The sequence below is a fragment of the Brachycentrus maculatus genome, unplaced genomic scaffold, assembly GCF_059751285.1.
Source record: "Brachycentrus maculatus isolate JH-2025_06_01 unplaced genomic scaffold, ASM5975128v1 h1tg000033l, whole genome shotgun sequence".
In the NCBI taxonomy this organism is placed as follows: Eukaryota; Metazoa; Arthropoda; class Insecta; order Trichoptera; family Brachycentridae; genus Brachycentrus; species Brachycentrus maculatus.
In genome coordinates, this window is record NW_028280787.1 from 901,956 (window position 1) to 928,108 (window position 26,153).

Sequence of the window (26,153 nt, forward strand, 5' to 3'; positions counted from 1 at the left end):
ACATACTATTTTATCACTGCGGACAACAAATATCGCTCAATCCTTTCAACAACGTCATATTTCAAAAATGGTCAATTTTCAGTTGTGCATGTTTTTGGAATGCCTAGAAAATATATATCCCAGCAAAAACGGCATACTTTTAACTTAATATTTACCCGCTACAGGGCAGAAAATATTGTTTTTCCATTTTGAAGAAAAAGTATTTAATTATTGTTTTAAAATACTAAATATTTTTCAAATTGAGATAAAACATTCAGGTTTTACCTAAAAAGATCTGTTGCACAGTAAAAAGTTCAAAAAGTGGCTTTTATTTATTTTTAATACACTTTATTATATTTTAAACTGTAAAAACGATCTCCTGAAAAATCAAGTTTTTTTTATATATGACGTTGTTGAAAGGAGTGAGCGATATGTTTGGCCGTTAACACGTGTTACAACATTATAAAAAATATTGCGAAATACTTGTTTTTGTAAAATATCTTTTCGATGACTCATCGCAAATATTCCGGATAATTCAATTCCCGGCTACCAACCCCGGAAAGTCAGGTGTGCATTGTGTATTTTTATATATTATTGTCACAATTAAAACGATCCAATTGGAACCTCCCTCCAAGAAAACACACCTCGTAAACGCTTCATACAAACTTCAGTAGCGCACAGAAGGCCGCCCGCGTCAGTCCGTCGATCGCGCGACAGTTGACAGATTTCATTTATTTTTCAAATTCAAATCGGCCATTTCGAATTCGCGTAGGCTGCCGAGACGACACTTTTCCAGCCGTGAGAATACGAGTATCTACCGGCAATCAATAATTTTAAAAAAACCGGGGCGCATTGGTTAAATTATGGGTTTTTTTACGCATTTATTGCGCGGAGTGATGTAATTTTTCATTTTTTAAACTTTTTTTTTTGTGTTTCGTTTAAATTTCATGGGATAAAACGTACGTTTAAGCTCAAAAAGACGACATCATGTTACTTAAGAAAATTAATTTAATATTGTTGATTGCATTTTTGTTTGTAATACGGAACGTGGTGACGGAAGACGGCGAAAATGAAGGTATGTATTTTTTCTTTTAATTTTTAAACATGGACTAAAAATCGGTGTCTACGTTCGTCCCATTATAACTTTTGAGAAAAAATATCTACCGCAGTAGATTTTACACAGCTTTTCAACTTATTATTTTTATTTATTCATTTTTCAAAACATATTACATCATGTCCGCCTCCGTAGTGTAATGGTCAGCACGCTCGGCTGCCGTTCTATCCGTTCTACCGTTCTGGAGGTCCCGGGTTCGATTCCCAAGGGGGGTAAAATAAATATAAGTGATTTTTTCACTGTAATATTTACTCAATATTACCATGGACTGGTACCTGAAGCGGAGGGCTGATCACCTTTCCTTCACGTGTAAACGATCAAGATAACACTGCGTTAATATGACACAGTGCCCTATGCACCATTGGGGTCCGGATAAGGGTTTTATTATTATTATTATTACATCATACATAAGTCATATATATAATATTCCCGATGAGTAATTTCTATTTCTCATTTTGGGACATGGGATTAAGGTTAACAAGACTGGAACACAAATAATAAAGTTACAAAAAAGATTTTTTTAAATAACCAAAATTAATACATGGCAAAATATAAAAACAATAAACAGGTATAAGAAATAGCAATAAGAAGCATATTTAAAAGAAATAAATGAGAAAATTTAAAAAACATAAGTTAAAAACAAAATAATTAAATATGACTAAACGCTACATGTATGGTATATCTTTCCCTAAAGTATCACACCGCTTCCCCGCAGGGGTAGGCAGAGAGTAACAAACGCAACACCACTCACACGCCTTTGAAAACAATTTTCATCTCTTCAACATTCATGGATCTCCTCATACATTCTCCTCATTCATTGGTCGATTATTACGACTCCTGACCTGACCACTTTCAAATATTAGAAATACTTGATCGTGCCAAAATTTACTCGATCTTCCTCTGCCCCTGTTTCCTATTACGTTTGATTCATAAATTACTTTTACCAGTCTTTCCTCACTCATTCGTTCCACATGTCCAAACCATCTGAATACACCTTGCTTAATTTTAACGATAATTCTTATATCAGCCTTGCATTATTTCCTTATTTCACCATCTATCATACATTATTCATCTATCACAAATTATATATATATTTATATATATATATATATATATATATATATATATATATATATATATATATATATATATATATATATATATATATATATATATATATATATATATACATATATATATATATATATTCTATATATATATATATATATATATATATATATATATATATATATATATATATATATATATATATATACATATGTATATATATATATATATATATATATATATATATATATATATATATATATATATATATATATATATATATATATAATTAAAATGCATATTTATAGATTTGGTATTTAATTTCTAGAAATCCATTTTAATTTATATATTTAATATTTAAATCAAACACGGATTTTTTGAGTCCACTAAATTGTCATTCGTTTGAAAATTTCATAACAAGGCGAAACAATTGTACAAAATTAATTTTAATGTGTTTTTTCACTATAAAATACAATTTAGTGGACACGAAAAATCAGTGTTTGATTTTAACATTTAATATTTAAAATGATCAAAATGCATGTTTTGAATATTGAAATCATTAACTTTGTGGATCATATTGATATATTATTTCGAGAAATAAAAATACTTTGTGTTCTGATCCACTCACATTTTTATTAACCAACTAGTTTCGGCAACAACCTGTTGCCCTCTTCAGGATTTCATTTATTAGTAATAAATTAAACCCTGAAGAGGGCAACAGGTTGTTGCCGAAACTAGTTGGTTAATAAAAATGTGAGTGGATCAGAACACAAAGTATTTTTATTTCTCGAAATAATAAAGATTAAAATGCATATTATTCTGCTGCAAGAAATGCAGAAAAAATGCCACAGAACGTTCAAGGATATTACTAACGGATATTATTATTCATTTTTTATCTTTTTGAAGGATGTGGACAGTGGCGATCATCCATTGTTCATTAATTTTGAAGCGAAAATTACATATTTGCATCGATTTGGTGGTCAGATAAGTTTCATTTTGAAAGATAAAAAAACCACAAATGGTTTTTTATGAAACTTGTTTATTTACTAGCTGCACGCCGCTGCATAATACTGTGGCTCAATCTGGATAAATGGAAAAAGTATAATATAAAAGATAGAGTATAATTTAACAATGCTTGTGAAGCAGTGAAAATATTAAAAGTCTATGTAACAACGATGCGATTGAAAACATTGAAAATGCTAAATTACTTATTACGTGTTTCTCTTACATTCAACATTCAACGGATAGCGCTGCCATTGCGGTAAAAGCTTTTATCGAAGGAGCTGGAAAAAGAAGGTTGAAATCATTCGGAATACGATTTCTCAGATGAATCTGCGTCAAAACGATAGACAGATAGATGAAACAATTTATTTTTTTTTGTATATTCGTCAAAAGTTTTGTAAAATCTTTTGTTTATTAGTTATATCACAAATTTATATTTAATATGATCTCATTTGAGCTCAATCAAATATTTTACTCTTCTTGGCATCTATTATATAAGGTTTTGGTACGTGGATGCCATTTTTTCGTCTCGAAACCATACCTGAATTATGGACAAAATGAGCTTTCCCACCGTAGTGCAATCAATTTCGGAAAGCCGATTCTTACAGATTGCCGATAGATTTTCAATTTAGTTTATGTCTGGCAAAATTCTTGACCAGTCCAACACAGTTCATTGTTTTTATGTGAAAAATTTCATCATTTTTTTATGGATTTGCGGCACGGGGTTAAATCCTGCCGAAATATTCCGTTACCATTTGACCTTCAATTTTGTATCTCTGGTAGTATCTTTTCCGGTAGAATTAGGTGATACTTCTCGCTATTCATCATCTCAGTCACTGAAAGAAGCAGCCCTGGTCCATAATACGAGGAACACCCCCAAAACATTTTTTAGAGGGTGTTGAAAATACGAAAAAAAAGTTTTGTTTCAATTAATCTGTTCGATACTGTATATGTTGTTATTGATAATCAACATTTTGAGTGTGTCCAAATATTTGTTCACAAAATCTGGATTATCTCCAATTACAAGAGTTATTTTCATATTATTTTTGACATCTCATCAAAGATGAAGAAGAATATGGAAGTCTGAGCATTTTCGGGGCTGACGACAGTCATAGGCTGGTTTCTTCGTCTTTGATGAGATGTCAAAAATAATATGAAAATAACTCCTATAATTGGAGATAATCCAGATTTTGTGAACAAGTATTTGGACACACTCAAAATGTTGTAAATAAATTGTCTGGTTAAATTATAAGCTTAAATAATAAAAATGAAAATGGTATTTTCTGGCGTTTCTCATGTGTGTGATTATAATCCAGGATTCGGATCTCACATACTAATATAAGAGTTTCTGCTTAATAGAAAGCTTCTTTACATCTCACCAATAGATGTCTCTAGTGAAGTTCTATTGATTCAAGAACAAGGTTTCTAAATTGGTTCATATATACAGAACTTCCAAGAAATTGAGTAGTGTGGTTGTCAATAATGGGTAGAATTGGTGAATGTTACACGTGTGTAAAGTGATTACTTAAACCAGCCTATGACAGTCGTCAGCTCCGTAAATGCCCAGACTTCCATATTCTTCTTCATCTTTGATGAGATGTCAAAAATAACATTGATAATCTAGTTCTAATTTCAGTTTGCTCCAAATCGTCAGCATAATATTGTTTAAAAACATATTTGTATTTATATTATTAAGCCTTGAACTAGTGTATCATGACCTACTAGGGTCAGAGCATCGGGAATTCGATCATATTAAAATGCAATCAATTCATATTATCATATATACATCGAAGAGATAAATCAATCACCAATCAGTAGCAATATTACATGTCAATATCAAAGATATAAGTACCTAAGACCTTGACTATTATCAGAGTATATCGCTCACTCCTTTTAAGAACGTCATAAATCAAAAATCTTTAATTTTCAGTTGTGCATGTTTTCGGAATGCCCTGAAAATGTACTATATCCCAGCAAAAGCGGCATATTTTTAACTTAATATTTACCCGCTACAGGGCAGAAAGTGTTGTTTTTGCATTTCGAAGAAAAGGTATTGTTTAATTATTTTTTTGAACATACTAAATATTTTTTAAATGGAGAAAAAACCTTCAGGATTTACCTAAAAAGATCTGTTGCACAGTAAAAAGTTCAATAAGTGGCTTGATATTTATTTTTAAAACATTGTATTATATTTTTAAACTTCAAAAACGTTCTCCTGAAAAATCAAGTTTTTATTTATTTATGACGTTGTTGAAAGGAATGAGCGATATGTGTTCCTATGTCTTAGTGCAGAAAACTGTTGTATCTTAACATAGATGAAGAAGAACATGGAAAGCGAATTTACAGGGCTTATGACCTATGTCAACTGGTCAATTGATCACTTTACATCCGTGCAACATTCACCATTCACCCATGATTGACAACCCCACTACTTAAATTCTTGAAATTTCTATATATATTGTTCCAATTCGAAACGAAGTGCTTAAATTGACTATGATTTCATTTTTAAATTAGGTTTTACTTAGTAAATACCACTTTTTCCAAAAATCTACTGTGACACGTGTTTCGATGCATTCCGCATCATTTTCAAACACCGTATTTCGAAACACAGTAGATTTTAAGAAATGGTGATACTTACTAAGTAAAACTTAAATTAAAAATGGACAGATTTTACCACAAAGTGATTGCCGAATCAATTAATGAGACTTTAATTTCACTATAGACATCTATGGTGAGATGAAGGAAGCTTTTCATTGAGCAGAAACTCTTTAATTAGTATGTGAGGTCCGAATCCTGGATTATATTCACATACATAAAAAACGCCAGAAAACATATTTTTTTTAGTTTATAAGTTGACCATGTAATTTATTTACAACATTTTGAGTGTGTCCAAATACTTGTTCACAAATCTGAATTATCTCCATTTAGGAGTTGTTTTTTTTTACATTATTTTTTGACATCTCAGAATAGATGAAGAAGAATATGGAAGTCAGGGCAATTACTTACATATTCTTCTTCATCTATGTTGAGATTTAAAAAATAATGTAAACAATATGATTACTTAAAGTCCATTAATTTCACTCTTTGTCCGCCTCCGTAGTGTAATGGTCCCGGGTTCAATTCCCAGGGAGGGTCGAATAAATATGAGTGATTTTTTCACTCTAATATTTATTCAATACTACCCTGGACTGGTGTACCTGAAGCGGAGGGCTGATCACCTTTCCTTCATCTGTAAATGATCAAGATAACATTACGTTTATGTAACGTGGTGCCCTATGCATCATTGGGGTGCGGATAAGGGTTTTATTATTTTATTAATTTCACTCTAAAATGGAGTACAAATTTTGACATTCACCCATAATGGAATGTTAGAATTCTCAGGAATTCTTGCAATGAGAAAAAACTAAGTAATTTCAGTTTATGGCCGTTCTTGAGACAAATTGGAAGCTGTGGAATCATAATATATAATTATGCAAATTGAATGAACGCTGAGATGAATAAAAGAGTGTTCCTGTTAGATATACCGCTCACTCCTTTCAACAACGTCATATATAAAAAATGTACAATTTTCAGTTGTGCATGTTTTCGTTATGCCCAGCGGCATATTTTTATTTTTAATCAATGTTTTACTTAGTAAATACCACTATTTCTTAAAATCTACTGTGACACGTGTTTCGATGTATTCCGCATTATTTTCAAATAGGTACATATTTTAACTTGATATTTACCCGCTACAGGACAGAAAGTGTTGTTTTTGCATTTTGAAGAAAATGTATTGTTTAAGTATTTTTTAAATATACTGAATATTTTTCAAATGGAGAAAAAACATTCAGATAATTCATAATATCCTCTTCCATATTCTTCTTCATCTATGTTGAGATGTTGAAATGGGACAATAATCTGTTCGCTTTGAATAGCACAAATAAATTAATATAGGGCAAACGTATAATATATATGTATTCATGCATTTCTCGTATTCAATGGTGCATTTTATGGCTTCTTCAAGACTATATACTATCAACTCGCTTCAAAATGAACCAAAGGTTTATTTTCCACATATTAACTAACCTCTTTATTTTCATGTACATCATATCGCTCACTCCTTTCAAGAACGTCATAAATAAAAAATCGACCATTTTCAGTTGTGCATGTTTTAGGAATGTCCAGAAAATGTACTATATCCCAGCAAAAGCGGGATATTTTTAACATAATATTTACCCGCTACAGGGCATAAAGTGTTGTTTTTGCATTTTGAAGAAAGGGTATTATTTAATTATTTTTTTAAATACTAAATATTTTTCAAATGGAGAAAAAACTTTCAGACTTTACCTAAAAAGATCTGTTGCACAGTAAAAACTTCAATAAGTGGTTTGATATTTATTTTGAATACATTGTATTATATTTTTAAAATTTAAAAACGTTCTCCAGAAAAATCAAGTTTTTTTATTTATGACGTTCTTGAAAGGAGTGAGCGATATGAGTCCGGTTTAAAATATGTGACGTTCAAAAGCTTTCATTTTAAACTTTTAAACTGTTAAAATTCATATTATTTTTTGACATCTTAACATAGATGAAGAAGAATATGAAAGTCTGGGCATTTGCGGGGATCACAAACCGTCATAGGCTTGTTTAAGTGATCACTTTACACACGTGTAACATTCACCAATTAATACACCAAAAATAGCTCCTAATTGGAGATAGTAACAAGTATTTGGACACGCTCAAAACGTTATTATAATCTGTATTCGTTTTTATTGTAATCGTTATCATAATCTAAATAAACTAAAATCTGAGTGTGTCGGTTTGTGGTCCCGTGGTTAGTGTCACGGACTCTTAAGTCAGAGTTACTTGGTTCGAATCCAGTCTACCACAATTTGATACCTATTTCTAATAATGAGCTGCTTAGGCTCACAGAAATAGTATAAAATTGAAATATTTCAGTAAATAATAAAAAACACAATTATTTCTGTTTTAAAAAATATAAAAAATAAATTTAAAAAGTCTGCGTAATCGGAGGGCATGCACGACTAGATGTATATATGTGAAGGAACCTAGGAGTGTATGTCAGGGCAGAAGAGTGTGGCCTACCATCCTCTCTGCCTACCCCTGCAGTAAAATGGCGTGATGATAGTAGTAGTAGTAGCAGTACGGCTGTCCAAACTTAAAACACAGTAAGGGACATTTTTTTGTAGCACGTTTTTTTTTGTATTTTGGACTAAGTACATAGACTCTACTTAGTCCAAAAATGCAAAAAAACGTATTACAAAAAAATGTCCCTTACTGTGTTTTGAGTTTGGACAGCTGAGTAGCGTATAGCGTAAGTATGCGACTTGCCATTAGCTGGTTTAAGTGATCGTAGTAGCGTGATGGTAGTACGGCTGTCCAAACTTAAAACACAGTAGGGGACATTTTTTTGTAGTACGTTTTTTTTCGTATTTTTGGACTAAGTAGTACTTAAGCCAAAAATGCAACAACAAAAAAGTACTACAAAAAAATGTTCCTTACTGTGTTTTGAGTTTGGACAGCCGAGTAGTGTATAGCGTAAGTATGCGACTTGCCATTAGCTGGTTTAAGTGATGGTAGTAGCGTGATGGTAGTATTGGTCGTTGTATGTTTTCCGTTACTTTTAGATGCTGATACATCCGAGGGTCCTGACGATGCGTCGTCTGATGATGACCTCGCTGACGACTGCTGCTCCACGGGCGAGGAGTGGGCGGAGTCGGCGTCTGGATGCACGGCCCCCGAGGATCCAGACAGGTCCAAGAAGTGCCTGGACAGCGCCATGGACTGCTGCAAAAACCTGATCAAGTAAGAGATATTCGGTTTCATTTTAATTTTAATTTTACTCGGTAATTACCACTTTTGCTCGGTAAATACCACAGTTACAGTGCTTGTGCACTACATGGAATTTTACCGTCCGGCAGTCCGGTTTTTAAAAATAAAAGCGACTACGACAGTTTGGAGTGATCGAATTTATGCGCAACGTGTTCACGCACCGATCCGAAGAAAGATGGACAAAAGCACAAGCCAATCCAAGCCTTTTATCACACTTTATCACGTGCCGGACGGTAAAATTCCATGTAGTGCACAAGCTGCCTTAGGGCGATTGTCCATTACACGGAATTACACGGATCACGCTTAACTGTCGTAGTCGCTTTCATTTTTCAAAACCGGACTGCCGGATGGTGAAATCCCGTGTATCTAGTGGACAAACGCCCTTACTCGGTGAAATACAGTATTCATAACATAAATATGGAATTATTTAATTAGTTTTTATCATTGTCAATGCAACTATTTTTATATATATTTTTAATGTACAAGCTGTATAATACCCAAACAAATAATAAAAAATAAAAAATAATAAAAAAGAATATTTCACCATCGGTAAATACCACTATTACTCGGTAAATACTACTTTTACTCGGTAAAAATTACTATTATTTGGTAATTGTCACTTTTTCTTAAAAATGTATTGTGACTTTTAATAGACCAATTCTATATTGGCTACTGGGTTCGATTCCCAGGGGAGTCAAAATAAAAGTGATTTTCTTAAGCGAGATTAATCGCTTTGCCTTGATGTAAGAAACAATCAAGATAACACTGCGTCGATACGATGTAGTGCCCCTTTGCACCATTGTATTAAGGTAAAGGTTTGGAAGGTATTTGGTAAGACGTAATCTTTATTTTATCGCTTTTCAGACGTAAAGAAGCCTGCCAAAAAGGAGTGCAGATGGCGAAAGAAGAACGAAAATGCGACGAAAATTCGTTAGGTGAAGGAGTCGTAAGTATAAAAATATTATTTAACGTTTATTTTTTTATTTTTTTTTGACGTATAGATGACGAAGAACGTGGAAATCTGGGTATTTACAGGGCTTACGACCGTCATAGGCTTAACCATCAATTTACACACATGTAATATTCACCAATTCTACCCATGATTGACGACCACACTACTGAAATTTTTGAAACTTCTATATATATATTGATCAAACTGTTTGAACTGTGTCAATATACCGCTCACTCCTTTCAAGAACGTCAAATATAAAAAAAACTTGATTTTTCAGGAGAACGTTTTTAAAGTTTAAAAATATAAATAAGTGTACCTTATTAAAAATAAATATCAAGTCACTTATTGAACTTTTTACTATGCAACAGATCTTTTTAGATAAAACCAGAATGTTTATGCCGCTTTTGCTGGGATATGGTATATTTCCTGGGCATTCCGAAAACATGCACAACTGAAAATTGGCGATTTTTTAAATATGACGTTGTTGAAAGGAGTGAGCGATGTACTCTCAAGAGAAAATGGCTTGTCGATAGTATGTACTGAAAGGTGCAAGTGTGTACTATATTGAAAGCTGTCCCACCGCATTCCCAGATCTGATACAGAAGCATCTAGGCTTCCTGACAGACCTTCTAGATGTATATCTAACAATAGTTAGTTGTACATATTGAAAGCTGTCCCACCGCATGCCCAGATCTGATACAGAAGCATCTAGGCTTCCTGACAGACCTTCTAGATCTATATCTAACAATAGTTAGTTGTACATATTGAAAGCTGTCCCACCGCATGCCCAGATCTGATACAGAAGCATCTAGGCTTCCTGACAGACCTTCTAGATCTATATCTAACAATAGTTAGTTGTACATATTGAAAGCTGTCCCACCGCATGCCCAGATCTGATACAGAAGCATCTAGGCTTCCTGACAGACCTTCTAGATGTATATCTAACAATAGTTAGTTGTACATATTGAAAGCTGTCCCACCGCATGCCCAGATCTGATACAGAAGCATCTAGGCTTCCTGACAGACCTTCTAGATGTATATCTAACAATAGTTAGTTGTACATATTGAAAGCTGTCCCACCGCATTCCCAGATCTGATACAGAAGCATCTAAGCTTCCTGACAGACCAGTCTTGCAAAGTTGCGAAATTTATTGAAAATATGAAACAAAAATTGTATCCCATACAAGTACTGGGTAATATTCAATTTGACCGAGATTACCACCTGCGTGCGTATGAGTGTTTATTCAGACATGTTGCTATGTTGGAAAAATATCTGCCAATGTTCCAGAAAGCGAAAAGTGTGTATCGTACAGTGTGAAGCATTGTAAGCGATGTTGGCAGATGCAGCGAACGTTGTGTTTAGGCAAATATTAGCCGGGAGATAAGGAAAGCCAACAGAGATAAGGGAATACGTATTCGCTTGAGACAAATCTTCCAGGGTTGTGTAAAATACTAGTTTCTTATCTAACTTTTACTTGATGAGATAAAAAGAACCTTTTTATTGAGCAGAAACTCAGAGAAATGTGTGAATGTGCGATCCCTCAGACGAATGCGTGGCAAAATGATGTTTGATAGATGTTCGAATGATGAAATAAGGACAGAATGCAAGGCTGAAATAAGCATTATCGATAAAATTAAGAAAGGTGTGTCGAGATGGTTTGGACATGTGGAACGTATGAGTGAGGAAAGAACGGTTAAACAAATTTGTAAGGCAAATGTAGTTGGAAAAAGAAGCAGAGGAAGACCGAAGAAATCTTGGCACAATCAGGTATGTCAAATACTTGAAAGCGGCCGGGTCAGGAGTCGTAATAATCGTCGGTTTTGTATGAGGAGATGCATGAATGTAGAAGAGGCGAAGAATGTTTGCAAAGACAGAGTGGTGTGGCGTCTAATTAGTTAGTTAGTTAGAAACTCTTTTGATAGTATGTGAGATCCGCATCCTGGATTATAATCACATACATGAGAAACGTCTGAAAATATCATTTTTATTTTTATTATTTTAGCTTATAATTTGACCAGTTAATTTATTTACAACATTTTGAGTGTGTCCAAATACTTGTTCACAAATCTGGATTATCTCAATCATGGAACGTCATGAGATTGATCATAAATATGTGGAGTTCCTCACCAAAAAATTACATTTCCAATATTGCACACAAAAATATTTGAATGCATATCTTTTCTGTTTCCTGTATTCTATGGAAATCTTAATTAAAGTATCGACAAAACGTGACCAATCCTGTGTTAAACCAATATGAAATCATTAAATCGCACCAAAACGTAACAATTGTACAAGCTTGAATTCCTTCTTCTTCTTCATCTTTTTCTAGATCCTAAGGATCTGTTTGTGCCTCCGCTTGTAGCTCTTGGGATGTTGACTGTCTTTCCACCTTTTTGGAGGTCTGCCTGGGGGTCTGCGTCCTTCAGGGATTCCTTAAAGGGCGATACGTGGAAGTATGTCACCTGACATTCTGTTTACATGATCATACCAGTATCGCCTTCGTTGTCGTCCCCAGCTCATGATATCCTCCGTCTTACACATGCTCCGGATGTCGGTATTCACTCGGTCTCGCAATGTGTTTCCGGTTATGGATCGGAGAGTCTTCATCTCAGAGGTTCGATGTCGAGATTTTGTTCTAGAAGTATCTGCTCTTGCCTCGATCCCATAAGTGGCTATTGGTCGAACACATGTTTTGTATATTTTCATTTTACTTTCTATTCTCATGTGTTTTCCCTACACCGAGTTTCTGAGGCATCCGGATATAACTGCATGAATTCCTGATTACTTAAAATCATTTATAATGGAAATGTAACATGGAAACGTGACATTTGTTTGTAAATGCCATAACTAGGCGAAACAATTCTCACATATTAATTTTTATGTATTTTTTCAACAATAAAATACAACTGAGTACACTCAAAAAAATCTGTGTTTGGTTTAATAATTCATACATAAAAAAGGAAATGTAAGGAAACGTTTTGGTGAGGACCTCCACATATATGTATCACTTCCAAAACTTGAGTTGTGTGTTTGTAAATCATGGATGGAATGGTCAATGTTACACGTGTGTAAAGTGATCATACACATATTCTTTTTATCATCTATGTCCGCCTCCGTAGTGTAATGGTCAGCACGCTCGGCTACCGTTCTGGAGGTCCCGGGTTCGATTCCCAAGGGGGGTAAAAAATAAATATAAGTGATTTTTTCACTCTAATATTTATTCAATATTACCCTAGACTGGTACCTGAAGTGGAAGGCTGATCACCTTTCCTTCATGTGTAAACGATCAAGATAACACTGCGTTTATATGACGCAGTGCCCTATGCACCGTTGGGTGCGGATAAGGGTTTTATTTATATATGTAGAGATGTCTAAAATTAAATAATTTTTTCACAGCCCTGAATTCTTTGACAATGTATTTTAAAGACGTGTTTGATGTGATGGTCTCATTCAAGAAGTTTGATTCTCCACTGAATAAGAGGACTGTAAGTCCATCTTATGTCAATATGGGCTCGGTTTATGTAAACAGAATTACTATGTAAGGAGTAAGGACGTTACGCAATTTATCACATGGATAATGGGAGCTGTTATGTGATCCGAAACGTCGGTAAAAAGTAGAAAACGTCCATCAATAAAAAAATCTGTCTTTAAATTAGTGACAGTTGAAATGCTGTCATGAAGAAAACAGAATTGGTTTTTGGCAAAAAGCAAAATATATCAAATCATGGTTATCAACTCCTGCCTTGTTTTATATATATATAACATAACAATTTGTATAGCCTCCCACCAGTCTGATGATGTCGGTAATGACGAAACCCGGTTGCTGGTCAAATAAAAATAAAGTAGAAAAGCTAAAAATATTGGTTTTAATATAATAATATATTATTTGTTATTTTATTATTATTTAATGTATAAGACTTTTTGTTTTTCTTTATTAATGTATTCATTTTAATACCTTATTGTAAATTCCGCCTCCGTAGTGTAATGGTTAGTAGGTTCGGCTACCGTTCTGGAGGTCCCGGGTTCGATTCCCAGAGTGAGTCTAATAAATATAAGTGATTTTTTCACTTTAATATTGATTTAATATTACCCTGGACTGGTACCTGAGGTAGAGGGCTGATCACCTTTCCTTTGTGTGTCAACGATCGAGATAACACTGCGTTTATATGATGCAGTGACCTATGCACCATTGAAGTGCGGATAAGGGTTCGAATTATTGTAAAGTAATGAAGCGGAATACATTACTGACTGATTTTTTTAAAAATTTTGTTGTTGTTCCCTCTTATTCTCCGTAAAATGGAAGTTGAAAAAAATGAATAGATTTAATAATAACACAGTATGAGTATATTTACATGAGTATATTACAGAAAAGCCTGGAGACAGTTTGTGGACTCCATATGCTCCACCTAGGGAGCGGATATGGTTAAAAATGAGTATATAGGGATGTGTTTGGTAGGTTACGTAGACCAAGTTAAGTCTTGAGAAACTGAATGCGTTAATGTATGCCATTATTTATTCCAGACCTGCTGCGAAGAATGCAGTATCGCCATCCTTCTTGGTGAGGAAAGAAGTTGTTCAGATTCTAGCACTGGCGTCTTCTTCGAGTGTTGCAAGGTAAGTTAATATGTCGCTCACTCCTTTCAACAACGTCATATATCAAAAAACTTAATTTTTCAGATCGTTTTTCAAGTTTAAAAATATAATACAATGTTTTAAAAATAACTAACAAACAACTTGCTCAACTTTTTACTGTGCAACAGATCTTTTTAGGTAAAACCTGAGTGTTTTTTCTCCATTTGAAAAATATTTAGTATATTTTAAAAAATAATCAAACAATACCTTTTCTTCAAAATGCAAAAACAACACTTTCTACTCTGTAGCAGTTAAATATCAAGTTAAAAATATGCCACTTTTGCTGGGATATAGTACATTTTCTGGGCATTCTGAAAACATGCACAACTGAAAATTGACAATTTTTCATATATGACGTTGTTGAAAGGAGTGAGCGATATGTAATGTAAACAAAACAAAATAACATCCTACACAAGTACTACCAACACTTCTTATACATCCTTGAATCTGTCTGTTCCGTTATCCATCTTTTGTGGACTGGCAGCTGTCACGCCATAGCTTTGGAGGTCTTCTAGGTGGTCTTCTTCCTTCTGGGTCCTCTTGAAGAGCAATGCGGACCAGTCTATTTCCTTGCTTGCTGTTGCATGGGCATTCAAGAACCATCTTTGAATAGAGAAGACTATCTGAATATCAGTAGTGTCTTTACACTATAGACAGATATATCTCTTTGCCTTTGCAAAGAGATATATCTGTCTCAGACCAAATTTTACAGGAGAGCAAAAACCAACATTTAAATTAAATAACTCATTTGTTTTATGTATTTTTATATGTACATATCTTAATAAAACTAAATAAGTATTGCAACTACAGCTATATTCTTCAGCCAGATTATGGAATACACTATTTTAGGCATTTTGTGGAACAAACTTAGAAAATGAAAAATTTGACAGACCTTCGTACTACACATTTACCAATAAACTGATAAAATATGTGGGTCATGCATAATATGCAACAACCTGTTGCCCTCTTCAGGGTTTGTGTCATAAAACATACCCTGAAGAGGGAAACGGGTTGTTGCTGGAACTAGTGGTTTTTAATAAAAATGTGAGTGGATCAAAAAACAAAGTCATTTTAGTTCTCCAAAATATATTACAATGATCCACAAAGTTAATGCTTAAAATTTTTAAAATACTCACACAATGTCAGATGAACATACATATTGCTCACTTCTTTCAACAACGTCATATATCAAAAATCGTCAATTTTCAGTTGTGCATGTTTTCGGAATGCCCAGAAAATGTACTATATCCCAGCAAAAGCGGCATATTGTTAACTTAATATTTACCCGCTGCAAGGCAGAAAGTGTTGTTTTTGTATTTTGAAGAAAAGGTATTGTATAATTATTTTTTTAAATATACTGAATATTTTTCAAATGGAGAAAAAAATCTTCAGGTTTTACTTAAAAAGATCTGTTGCACAGTATAAGTGGCTTGATATTTATTTTTAAAACATTTTATAATATTCTTAAACTTTAAAAACGATCTCCTGAAAAATCAAGTTTTTTGATATTTGACGTTGTTGAAAGGAGTGAGCGATATGTATACATAATCAAAGGGAATTCTTCAATTAATGCATTTCGTTATCACCCTATTTAAAAATATTTTATTTTCCAGTTTGCAATGGATAATTTAGCTCCCGATAAACCTGAAGAAGCTAGTTCCACAAAACCTCAAGAAAATCCTGGACCAAAAAGTCTTGGTAAATCATATTATTAATATTTTTAGAATTTACCTTGTGTTTAGTCATTTTTGCTTTTTCTTTTATTAAATGTTGTATACAAAACCATTCGCCGAAATTTAAGTCTACCAGTTTCAATACGTACCCGTCTCTTCGTCAGGACAATCACTACACCAGCATGCAAAAAATATAAATCTTGCTTAATCATTGGACTATTTGGTTCAACATTGAACAAGCAAGATGTCAACACCCACTTTAGACTCTGCCAACTCCTTTCAACCTAAATAATCTCAACCTATTTTGACTCCTTAACATCCTTAGTGCAAGTCACACTAAGGAAGTTGAGGAGTAACTTAAAGGTGTGCAAGCCACACCAGCTTAAGTACTCTCTTATGGTAGAGAAAGTCCAAAAGAAGTTTCTGAGGTATCTCTACGTGAGAGAGTACGGCTATTATCCTCGGCTCTACCCGACCCAGTTTCTCCAGGGTATGCTTGGCTACAATAGTTTAGAGACTAGAAAGAATGTGTATTTGATTACGCATTTTTATCGATTGTTGCGCGGTATGATCAATAATCCTAAAATTATCCAGAACATTGGTCTGTATTTTCCCGATAGTTACCTGAGACAGCGTTGGCATAGATTGTTTCACATTCCTATACACAGGACCAACCTGCCGATGGTTATACCTGTAGGAAGAGCTACCGCTGTGTTGAACAATATCTCATTGGATATTGATCTGTTCCATGTGTCTGAAGGAGTTTTCCGAAGCGGGATTCTTCTACACCTTTAGCAATAGTTCTTGCATATGTTTCATTTTAATGTATTTTTTATGCATACGATTAAAAAAAATTAAAGTTTGTAATGTTTATATTAATTTAAATAAATAAATTAAATTGAACTGAAATTAAAGTCAGACCCTCAGCCTTTAGCGCATGTTGTTCTGCAATACTTAGTGAATGTTGGTCCTCGGGTCGACAAAAACCCCATGTGATTGACATTTTGTGTAGTTGTGAGTGTGTGAATAGTGCTATGGTAGTGACGTATAGTATTGTTTGCATGCTGTAGTAGTGATTGTCCTGACGAAGAGACGGGTACGTCTCGAAACCGGCAGACTTAAATCTCAGTGAGTAGTTATATGCTAACATTACTAACATTTTTGTAAAAATAAAATATATATATATATATATATATATATATATATATATATATATATATATATATATATATATATATATATATATATATATATATATATATATATATATATATATATATATATATATATATATATATATATATATATATATACATATATATATATATATATATATATATATATCTCACCCTTATCCGCACCAAATGGTGCATAGGGCACTGCATCGTATTGACGCAATGTTATCTTGATCGTTAATTATTATAGGCAAGTTGATCACTCCTGCGCTACAGGAACCAGTCCAGAGTAATGTTAAATAAATATTAGAGTGTAAAATCACAAATATTTATTCTCACCCTCCTGGGAATCGAACCTGGGACCTCTAACACGGTAGCTAAACGCGCTGACCATTACACCGCGGAGGTGGACAAAATATATATATATATATATATATATATATATATATATATATATATATATATATATATATATATATATATATATATATATATATATATATTTATATATATATATATATATATATATATATATATATATATATTATATATATATATATATATATATATATATATATATTTATATATATATATATATATATATATATATATATATATATATATATATATATATATATATATATATATATATATATATATATATATATATATATATATATATATTTATATATATATATATATATATATATATATATATATATATATATATATATATATATTTATATATATATATATATAAATATATATATATATTTATATATATATATATTTATATATATATATATATATATATATATATATATATATATATATATATATATATATATATATATATATATATATATATATATATATATATATATATATATATATATATATATATATATATATATATATATATATATATATATATATATATATATATATATATATATATTAATATTAACGGACAGGACACATTTATGTATTCATTGAATACAAACACAGAACACGAAATCACTGGATTGAATTTAGCTTTAAAAATTTCTTCACATATTTCTCAACTTATGACGTCACAATCAGCCATACTTCCAAATCTACTGAAAATTCTACCCGCATATGGAAGGTACCCAAAACCATTAACACAAAATGGATGTTCAATAATGGACAGAATAGTGAATGTTACATTGTGTATAAAGTGATCGCTGAAGCCAGCAAATGCCAAGTCGTAAGCCCTGGGAAGCTCAGATCATCTTCTTTTGTATCAAAATAACAATAGATGCTTCATATGTGTCGCCTACTTTCAAAATCTGCCAGATCCATGTAAGTCGATTTTTAAAAAAATGCTAAATTCTCCGGGTAACATTTATGTTTAAAAGATTTGTCTATCTTTAGATAAAATAGTATGAAAAAGAGAATTGTAAAATTTTTTAGATTTTTTTTCAGTATCTTAATTTTTGACCTATCCCCGCTTTCTGATTGGCCGATATGGTTCAGAAGGCAAGTTGCATGATTATAGCTGAATTTGAAATAAAACGCTGTTTTTAAGTATTTTTTAGCAGGGTTTTCAAGTATATAAATATTTAAAACCTTTCCGGTTCTATGTCGAATGTCATTTGACATTTTTTTCTTCATCAGTTTAGTGTTAAAATACAAGCAAACATATTTTTTTCTCACTCGCATTTAGTATAAAATGTAATAATAAGACACAAGATGGTATATATTCAAAATAAAAATAAATTTTTAACACAAGTGTAGTTATATTAAAAAAAACTTGGATGTATTGTTTAACCCTGTAATGCTGTAAATCTATTGTGGTCCTAGTGGAATTTTTTTTAAATTTTATAGACCGGAAAGGGTTTAACAATAAAACCCACAATTGGCATTCCGATAGAGTATTTATTTTAAAATCTTATAAAATAGGATCTGGCGGATTTTGGGAGTAGGCGACACGTGTCAAGTTGAGCCACTTTTAATTGAATTTTGGTGATGCCATTTCAGGAGATGATCGCAATGGCTGTGAGCTAGAGGGAGATATTTTGTGCGCACACAAATGCGTTCCTAACGGGAGATCGTTCAAGTGCCAATGCAGAACTGGGTTCAAACTGAGACCCGACAATCACTCCTGCCAAAAGTTGGACTTCAACAGGTAATTTCTAGTTCAATTCAAGTCAAGTTTTTGTAGGTCTTTCTAAACTTTGCCATCTCTTTTCTAACTAACTTACTAACCATCACGCCGCTTCGCCGCAGGGGTAGGCAGAGAGAATAGAACGCCACACCACTCTGTCTTTGCAAACATTCCTCGCCTCTTCCACATTCATGCATCTCCTCATACACACCCGCCGATTGTTTGGACAAGTTTTCTCGTTTTCAAGTTTTACTCGGTCTTCCTCTGCTCCTTTTTCCAATAACATTTGCTTCATAGATTTGTTTTACCATTCTTTCCTCACTCATTCGTTCTACATGTCCATCTCAACACACCTTTCTTAATTTTATCGATAATGCTTGTCTCAGCTTTGCATTCCTTCCTTATTTCACTATTTGAACATCTAACATATATCGTTATGTCGCACATTCTTCTGAGATATCGCATTTTGACTGCATTTAGTCTACTTTCATCCTTCTTTTGCCAACTCCATGTTTCACTTCCATACTTAAGGTCGGAACCAGGACTCCGTTGCGTACTGCCAGTTTAGCTTTCGCTGATAGGTTTTTATTTGCCATAACTGATTTCAGTGCACCATTCACTCTCCTTTCTATGTCTTTATCAATCTTTCCATCCCTAGAAAACAGACTACCCAAATATACGAAATCATTTACTTGTTCCAAAATCTCTAGATTTACCAATATTTTACACTCAGATCTACATTCATCTCTTTCCAAAAACCATAATTTTGGATATGCTAACATTCATCAATAAATCACTTTCCTTGCACACATTATATAAAATTAAAAAATTAAACCCCAAATCAGTGAATAAAGGGATCAATAGTTAGTAAGTTCAGTGAGTCAGCTAGATCCGATTCCAACCCGACGTTGGCCGGTACACAGATGCCTCCACAACCCCGACCAGCGCAGCAAACAGACATGGAACAGTCCCAAGACATTGGCATAAAATGTCCAGTCCAATTATTGAAGAATGATATGTTGCGTGATTTCAGGTGTCTCTCTAAGAATCCGTGTGACCACAAGTGTTCCGATACCGGAGACGCCATCGTATGCTCCTGTAATCCTGGCTATGAGCTAATGGCTGACAATGTATCCTGCATAGGTAAAATTTTTATATCTTCTTCTTCTACTTCTTATCAGTGTAGGCCTTGTGGCTTGTTTTTAAGAGGAATTTCTCCTCCTGCGATATCGATTTCCAGCTGTCAATCCATCTCTTTGGTCTACCCTAAGGTTGGCTATGCAGTGCATTTGTAATGGTCAGCACGCTCGGCTACCGTTCTGAAGGTCCCAGGTTCGATTCCCAAGGGGTGTAAAATAAATATAAGTGATTTTTTCACTGTAATATTTATTCAATATTACCATGGACTGGTACCTGAAGCGGAGGGCTGATCACCCTTCCTTCATGTGTAAAAAAACGATCATGATAACACTGCATTTATATGACACAGTGCCCTATGCACCATTGGGGTGTGGTAAGGTTTTATTATTTATTATTATTATGCAGTGCAATGTAAGGGAGTCTAGATGGTTCATTCATCTTGACGACAGATGTGACCATATATTGCTGCATCCTACGCCGTATTTCCTCATTCCTCGGTCTTCCTCAGCTGCTATTTTGGTTGTCTATTCTCCCGTTTGCATTCCCCAAATATATTTTCTTAGTCATTCTCTTGTTATCCATTTGCTCCACAAGTCCATACCGCTTTAAATAATTTTTTAAAATCTTTTCAACTATCTCTACGTCCGCCTTGAATTCCTTTCTAATATCTTCGTTTTTAATTCAGTCATACAATGATATTTCAAAAGATAATATTTAAGCAACCTCGTCTACTCATAAAAGCACCTTGCACATCCCAAATCCGTTCTTTCGTCACCACTCTAACTCTTTCAATTATAAGCTTTCTTTAGAGCTTACCGACAGAGCTTAACAAGCTTTCGGGTTATATTTATTGTTCCCACTGCGCAAGACCTGACTAAGATTCTGGGCATGTATATGCCATGCCCTCTTATTCTGTAGACTTTTGATAACACCTGAGTTAAGTGTTTGTTTGATTGTTAATTTCAGATATAAACGAGTGTGACCTGCAGATCCACAATTGTAAGACTGGCTCCACGTGTGTGAACACGCCTGGTTCGCACAAGTGTGTGAATCCCAACGCCGACCCTCAGCCTGCTGCGCGGACTTCCAATCGCAACAAATGTCCAAAGGGCTTCCAGTTCGACAAGCAAAGTCAAGTTTGCAACGGTATGTACCAATATTCTCCACAATCGGACATTCTAAATGCCAAAATAGTGCTAAAATACTAGTTATTACTGTATTAATTCACACTGAAGGTTGGCAATCATCATGGCAGTACTCTGTCTGCAGCTGCTCTAAGCAGCGCCTCAGTACTACAGCGGAACCACTCTCTCAAGCTGCTAAGCCAGGATATATGCATTCTTCCTATGCACAGTTTACCTTCCATTTTCCCTTGTAATATAATACTGTAGTCTTATTGTAGCACTCCACGCTAAAGGTTGGCAAGCATCATGGTAATACTCTGTCTGCAGCCGCTCTAAGCAGCGCCTCAGTGCTACAGTGGAACCACTCTCTCAAGTTGCCCAGCCAGGATATACGCCTTCTTCCTATGCACAGTTTACCTTCCACTTTCCCTTGTAATATAATACTGTAGTCTTATTGTGGCACTCCACGCTAAAGGTTGGCAACCATCATGGTAATACTCTGTCTGCAGCTGCTGTAAGCAGCGCCTCAGTGCTACAGTGGAACCACTCTCTCAAGTTGCCCAGCCAGGATATACGCCTTCTTCCTATGCACAGTTTACCTTCCACTTTCCCTTGTAATATAATACTGTAGTCTTATTGTGGCACTCCACGCTAAAGGTAGGCAAGCATCATGGTAATACTCTGTCTGCAGCCGCTCTAAGCAGCGCCTCAGTGCTACAGTGGAACCACTCTCTCAAGTTGCCCAGCCAGGATATACGCCTTCTTCCTATGCACAGTTTACCTTCCACTTTCCCTTGTAATATAATACTGTAGTCTTATTGTGGCACTCCACGCTAAAGGTTGGCAACCATCATGGCAATACTCTGTCTGCAGCCACTCTAAGCAACCACTAAGGAACCACTCTCTCAAGTCGCCCAGCCAGGATATACGTCTTCTTCCTATTTTTATTATTATTATTTTTCTTTCTTTTTTTCTTTAGTACATCACTACACTTAATTTACATCATATGTACATATATACATTTTCTTACAGTAAACAAAACATTTATTTTTAAATTCTTTCAGACTCTTTTCATTCTTCATACATTCAGGCATCTCATCATACATTTTCAAACCCTTATACATTGAACAATTTTGTGACTCGGTTTTTTTCAACAATGGCAGTCTTATTTTATCCTTATTTCTAGTAATGTGTTCATGAAAATTTTTATTTAACACTTTATCCTTAAAATATTTGGGTAATTTATCGTTTAAAAATTTATATATAAAGATCAGCATATTTAATTCTAGTCTCTTTTTTATAGATAACCAGTTGTTCTTCTCTCATTTTTTCTATATTATTATATCTATTTTTTTAGTACTATTCTCATCGCTTTATTTTGTATAATTTCTAATTTTTTAATATTAATATTAGATATTGTTGAGCAGTATATGCTATATTTTCCTACTTTTAACGTTTTTTTTATTCTTTTTTGCAGACGTTGATGAATGTCTCTCTTCGCCTTGTCCCTCAGGACTGACTTGTGTCAATTCTGTTGGATCCTTCAGCTGTGGATTTTCCCCCTCTCCTCCTGTGATTCCCCCACCCTTCTCTCCCTCCCAGCAGTCCGTTCCGGAAGCCGAAGACACCACCATCCCGGATGTGTGCCCACCAGGATTCAGGATCAATAAAGAAATCGCTGATTGTTCAGGTAAATTAATAAACTTGATATTTATACCCTTCACATTATTTTATATTATGCATAATGGAGTCCTGTTTTCAATTTTCAATTTTAAATTCAATTTATTAAAAAAAATGATATATATTCATTACAAACAATATATTCAAGGTGAATGCATTAAAAAGTAAGCAAGAAGACTGAAAGATGAAGAAGAATCCCGCTTCGGAAAACTCCTTCAGACACATAGAACACATCAATATTCAATGTGATATTGTTCAACATAGCGGTAGCTCTTCCTACAGGCATAACCATTGGTAGGCTGGTCCTGTTTATAGGAATGTGAAACAATCTATGCCAACGCTGTCTTAGGTAACTATCGGGAACATACAGACCAATGCTCCGGATAATTTCAGGATTATCGATCATACCGCGTCTTAGGAAATTATAGGAACGTGACTGCACTGCAGTCGAAATACAATTTCTCTGTGGAGAAAAACCATGTATGATATGAATGAAGACCTATCCCTTCATAAGGAACTGTCATGAGAGGTGGTATAATACATGATTTTTTTTATATTAAATATTTTTGTTTTTACTATTTACAAAAATACTTCAATTTCATACTATTTCGGCTCATTATTAGAAATAGGTATCAAATTGTGGTAGAGTGGGTTCAAACCGAGAAACTCTGACTCAAGAGTTTGTGACACTAACCACGGGACCACAACCCGACATGATAAAAAAATGAAGGACATAAATACCATAAACTAAGCTAATACACGATGCCGAATGCCGAACCCTCTTCCAGTGGAACGGAAGGCCTGTTGACGACAGTCAGCAGTCCGGCTTCTCCTGTGGAGTGCAACGTGGTTTCCTCCCAGCAATGAGCAAATGCTGAGAAGTTCCTGATTGGCCCACACTAGATTATCCCTCCTGTTTCCAACACAGATTAAAATAAAACATGTTTTTAGCTAGAAGAAACAAAAATCCATGAATTGATCTATAAACGTTGTGCATGATAAGCAAGGTAAATAATAAATGCAACTCCCATCTAAAAAAAAGCATCTTGTAGCTAGAGGTTTGTACTTATTGAAAGCTGTCCCACCGCATGCCCAGATCTGATACAGGAGCATCTAGGCTTCCTGACAGATCTGCTCTTGCAAAGCAATTTTTTTTTTCAACTAAGTCGCGAAATTTATTGAAAATGTAAAACAATATAAAATTGTATCCCAATTTTACTGTGAATTTACATTTAAAAGCTTTCAATATACCTGTTGTTGCCAATCTAAATAAATACAAGTTTGTAAACCCGTCACCAAATTTTCTAGAAGAACTCCAGTGTAGGCAGTGAAAGGGATTAGTATTTAGTTAGATCTAGATCCGATTCCGACCCGACGTTGGCCGATACACAGACGCCCACAACCCCGACCAGCACAGCAGACAGACACGGAACAGTGCAAAGACATTTATAGAGAATGGTCAGTCATCGCATTTCCACTCAACCATTATTCATCGACACTCTATTACGGAATTATTGAGGTTTGTACTGTATAAGGTTTGACTTGCAAGTTGGCTTTGGTGTTACAGATATAGACGAATGCAAGGAAGGCACCGACGACTGCAACCGCAAAAGTCAATTTTGCCTCAACACGTACGGAACATTCACCTGCCAGGATAAAGCCTCTAAGACTTCATGTCCTCCTGGTTTCAAAATCCGACCTGATATTGGCTGTGAAGGTAATCAATATTTATTTATTTAAAAAAAAAATGGATAAAAATCATTCTGTATTGTTACATAAGACATAATTAAGAATAATAAGTTTGTCAGTGCCAATTCAATAGATTTGGAAGTATGCCGCCATCAGTTATAAATATTGTTTTTGTGTGTGTGGGTGTGTGTGTGTATGTTTGTGAGAGAAGAAGACCAAAGAATTCATGGAGGCTACAGTAAGATAACATGATTCGAAGGCATGACCTAGGTATATATGGTAGAACGACCTACATCCTGAGTATGTATATGTATGATGTATACATGGTGTCCCATAATCTTATGTATTCCTTTTAACCTTTTAAACGCGTTAACTTTGTTCCTAAGAGACGCTCGTGCGCGACTGTATTTCGCCGTTTTTTAAATGATTACTTTTATCATGTATTTAGTTAAGAAACGATTTATTTTCCTGAACAAAAACGTTCAATGGGATTCATTGTGCCTTTTTGGTACTCTATAATACACGTGTGTCACATTATTCTTGAAATATATCGTAATATAAACAAATTAGATCGTAACATAAATAAATCAAAGCACGCATCGTGTGTCACTCTTACCCACTGGCGATGCGTAGCGTCGAGAGTGAGACAGATATAGGGCATGATTATGGCGCGGACTAATTACCGACCGCAAGAAAAATCAGGGATCTGTTGTTTTATTTATCCTTGTGATGTTACAAATTATTAGTCAGATATTTCAACAGATGTCATAAGGCCGAGGATTGACGTATTATTTTATCCAAAGTTCCACACCATGAAAAAATCCCTCCAAGTTGAACTGAGGTTGGAAACTTGGAGCAAAGTGAAAACACAAACGCTTATGTCAGCCGCGTATGGGGCATGTCTTGTAAAAACACATACGCTTATGCAAGCCGCGTGGATCCGGTTAAGGGGTGTTAGGCC

General features: G+C 34.1%; 1 protein-coding gene across 2 annotated transcripts in view; it reads left to right on the forward strand.

Annotated features, from left to right (window-relative positions):
* Nucleotides 1-674: 674 nt before the first annotated feature.
* The window catches only part of LOC148312752 (uncharacterized), a 518,102-nt gene continuing 492,623 nt past the window's right edge, over nt 675-26,153 (forward strand). For both annotated transcript variants that reach the window (XR_015838852.1, XM_088273863.1), the window contains exons 1-10: nt 675-1,054; nt 8,794-8,971; nt 9,863-9,944; nt 14,473-14,565; nt 16,197-16,281; nt 19,433-19,580; nt 20,593-20,702; nt 21,666-21,845; nt 23,301-23,513; nt 25,071-25,220. Coding sequence is in view for 1 of the 2 variants with exons in the window: in XM_088273863.1 (XP_088129989.1) it covers nt 967-1,054; nt 8,794-8,971; nt 9,863-9,944; nt 14,473-14,565; nt 16,197-16,281; nt 19,433-19,580; nt 20,593-20,702; nt 21,666-21,845; nt 23,301-23,513; nt 25,071-25,220 (1,327 nt within the window). In the remaining variant the exon portion in view is untranslated. The remainder of the gene's footprint in view (nt 1,055-8,793; nt 8,972-9,862; nt 9,945-14,472; nt 14,566-16,196; nt 16,282-19,432; nt 19,581-20,592; nt 20,703-21,665; nt 21,846-23,300; nt 23,514-25,070; nt 25,221-26,153) is intronic.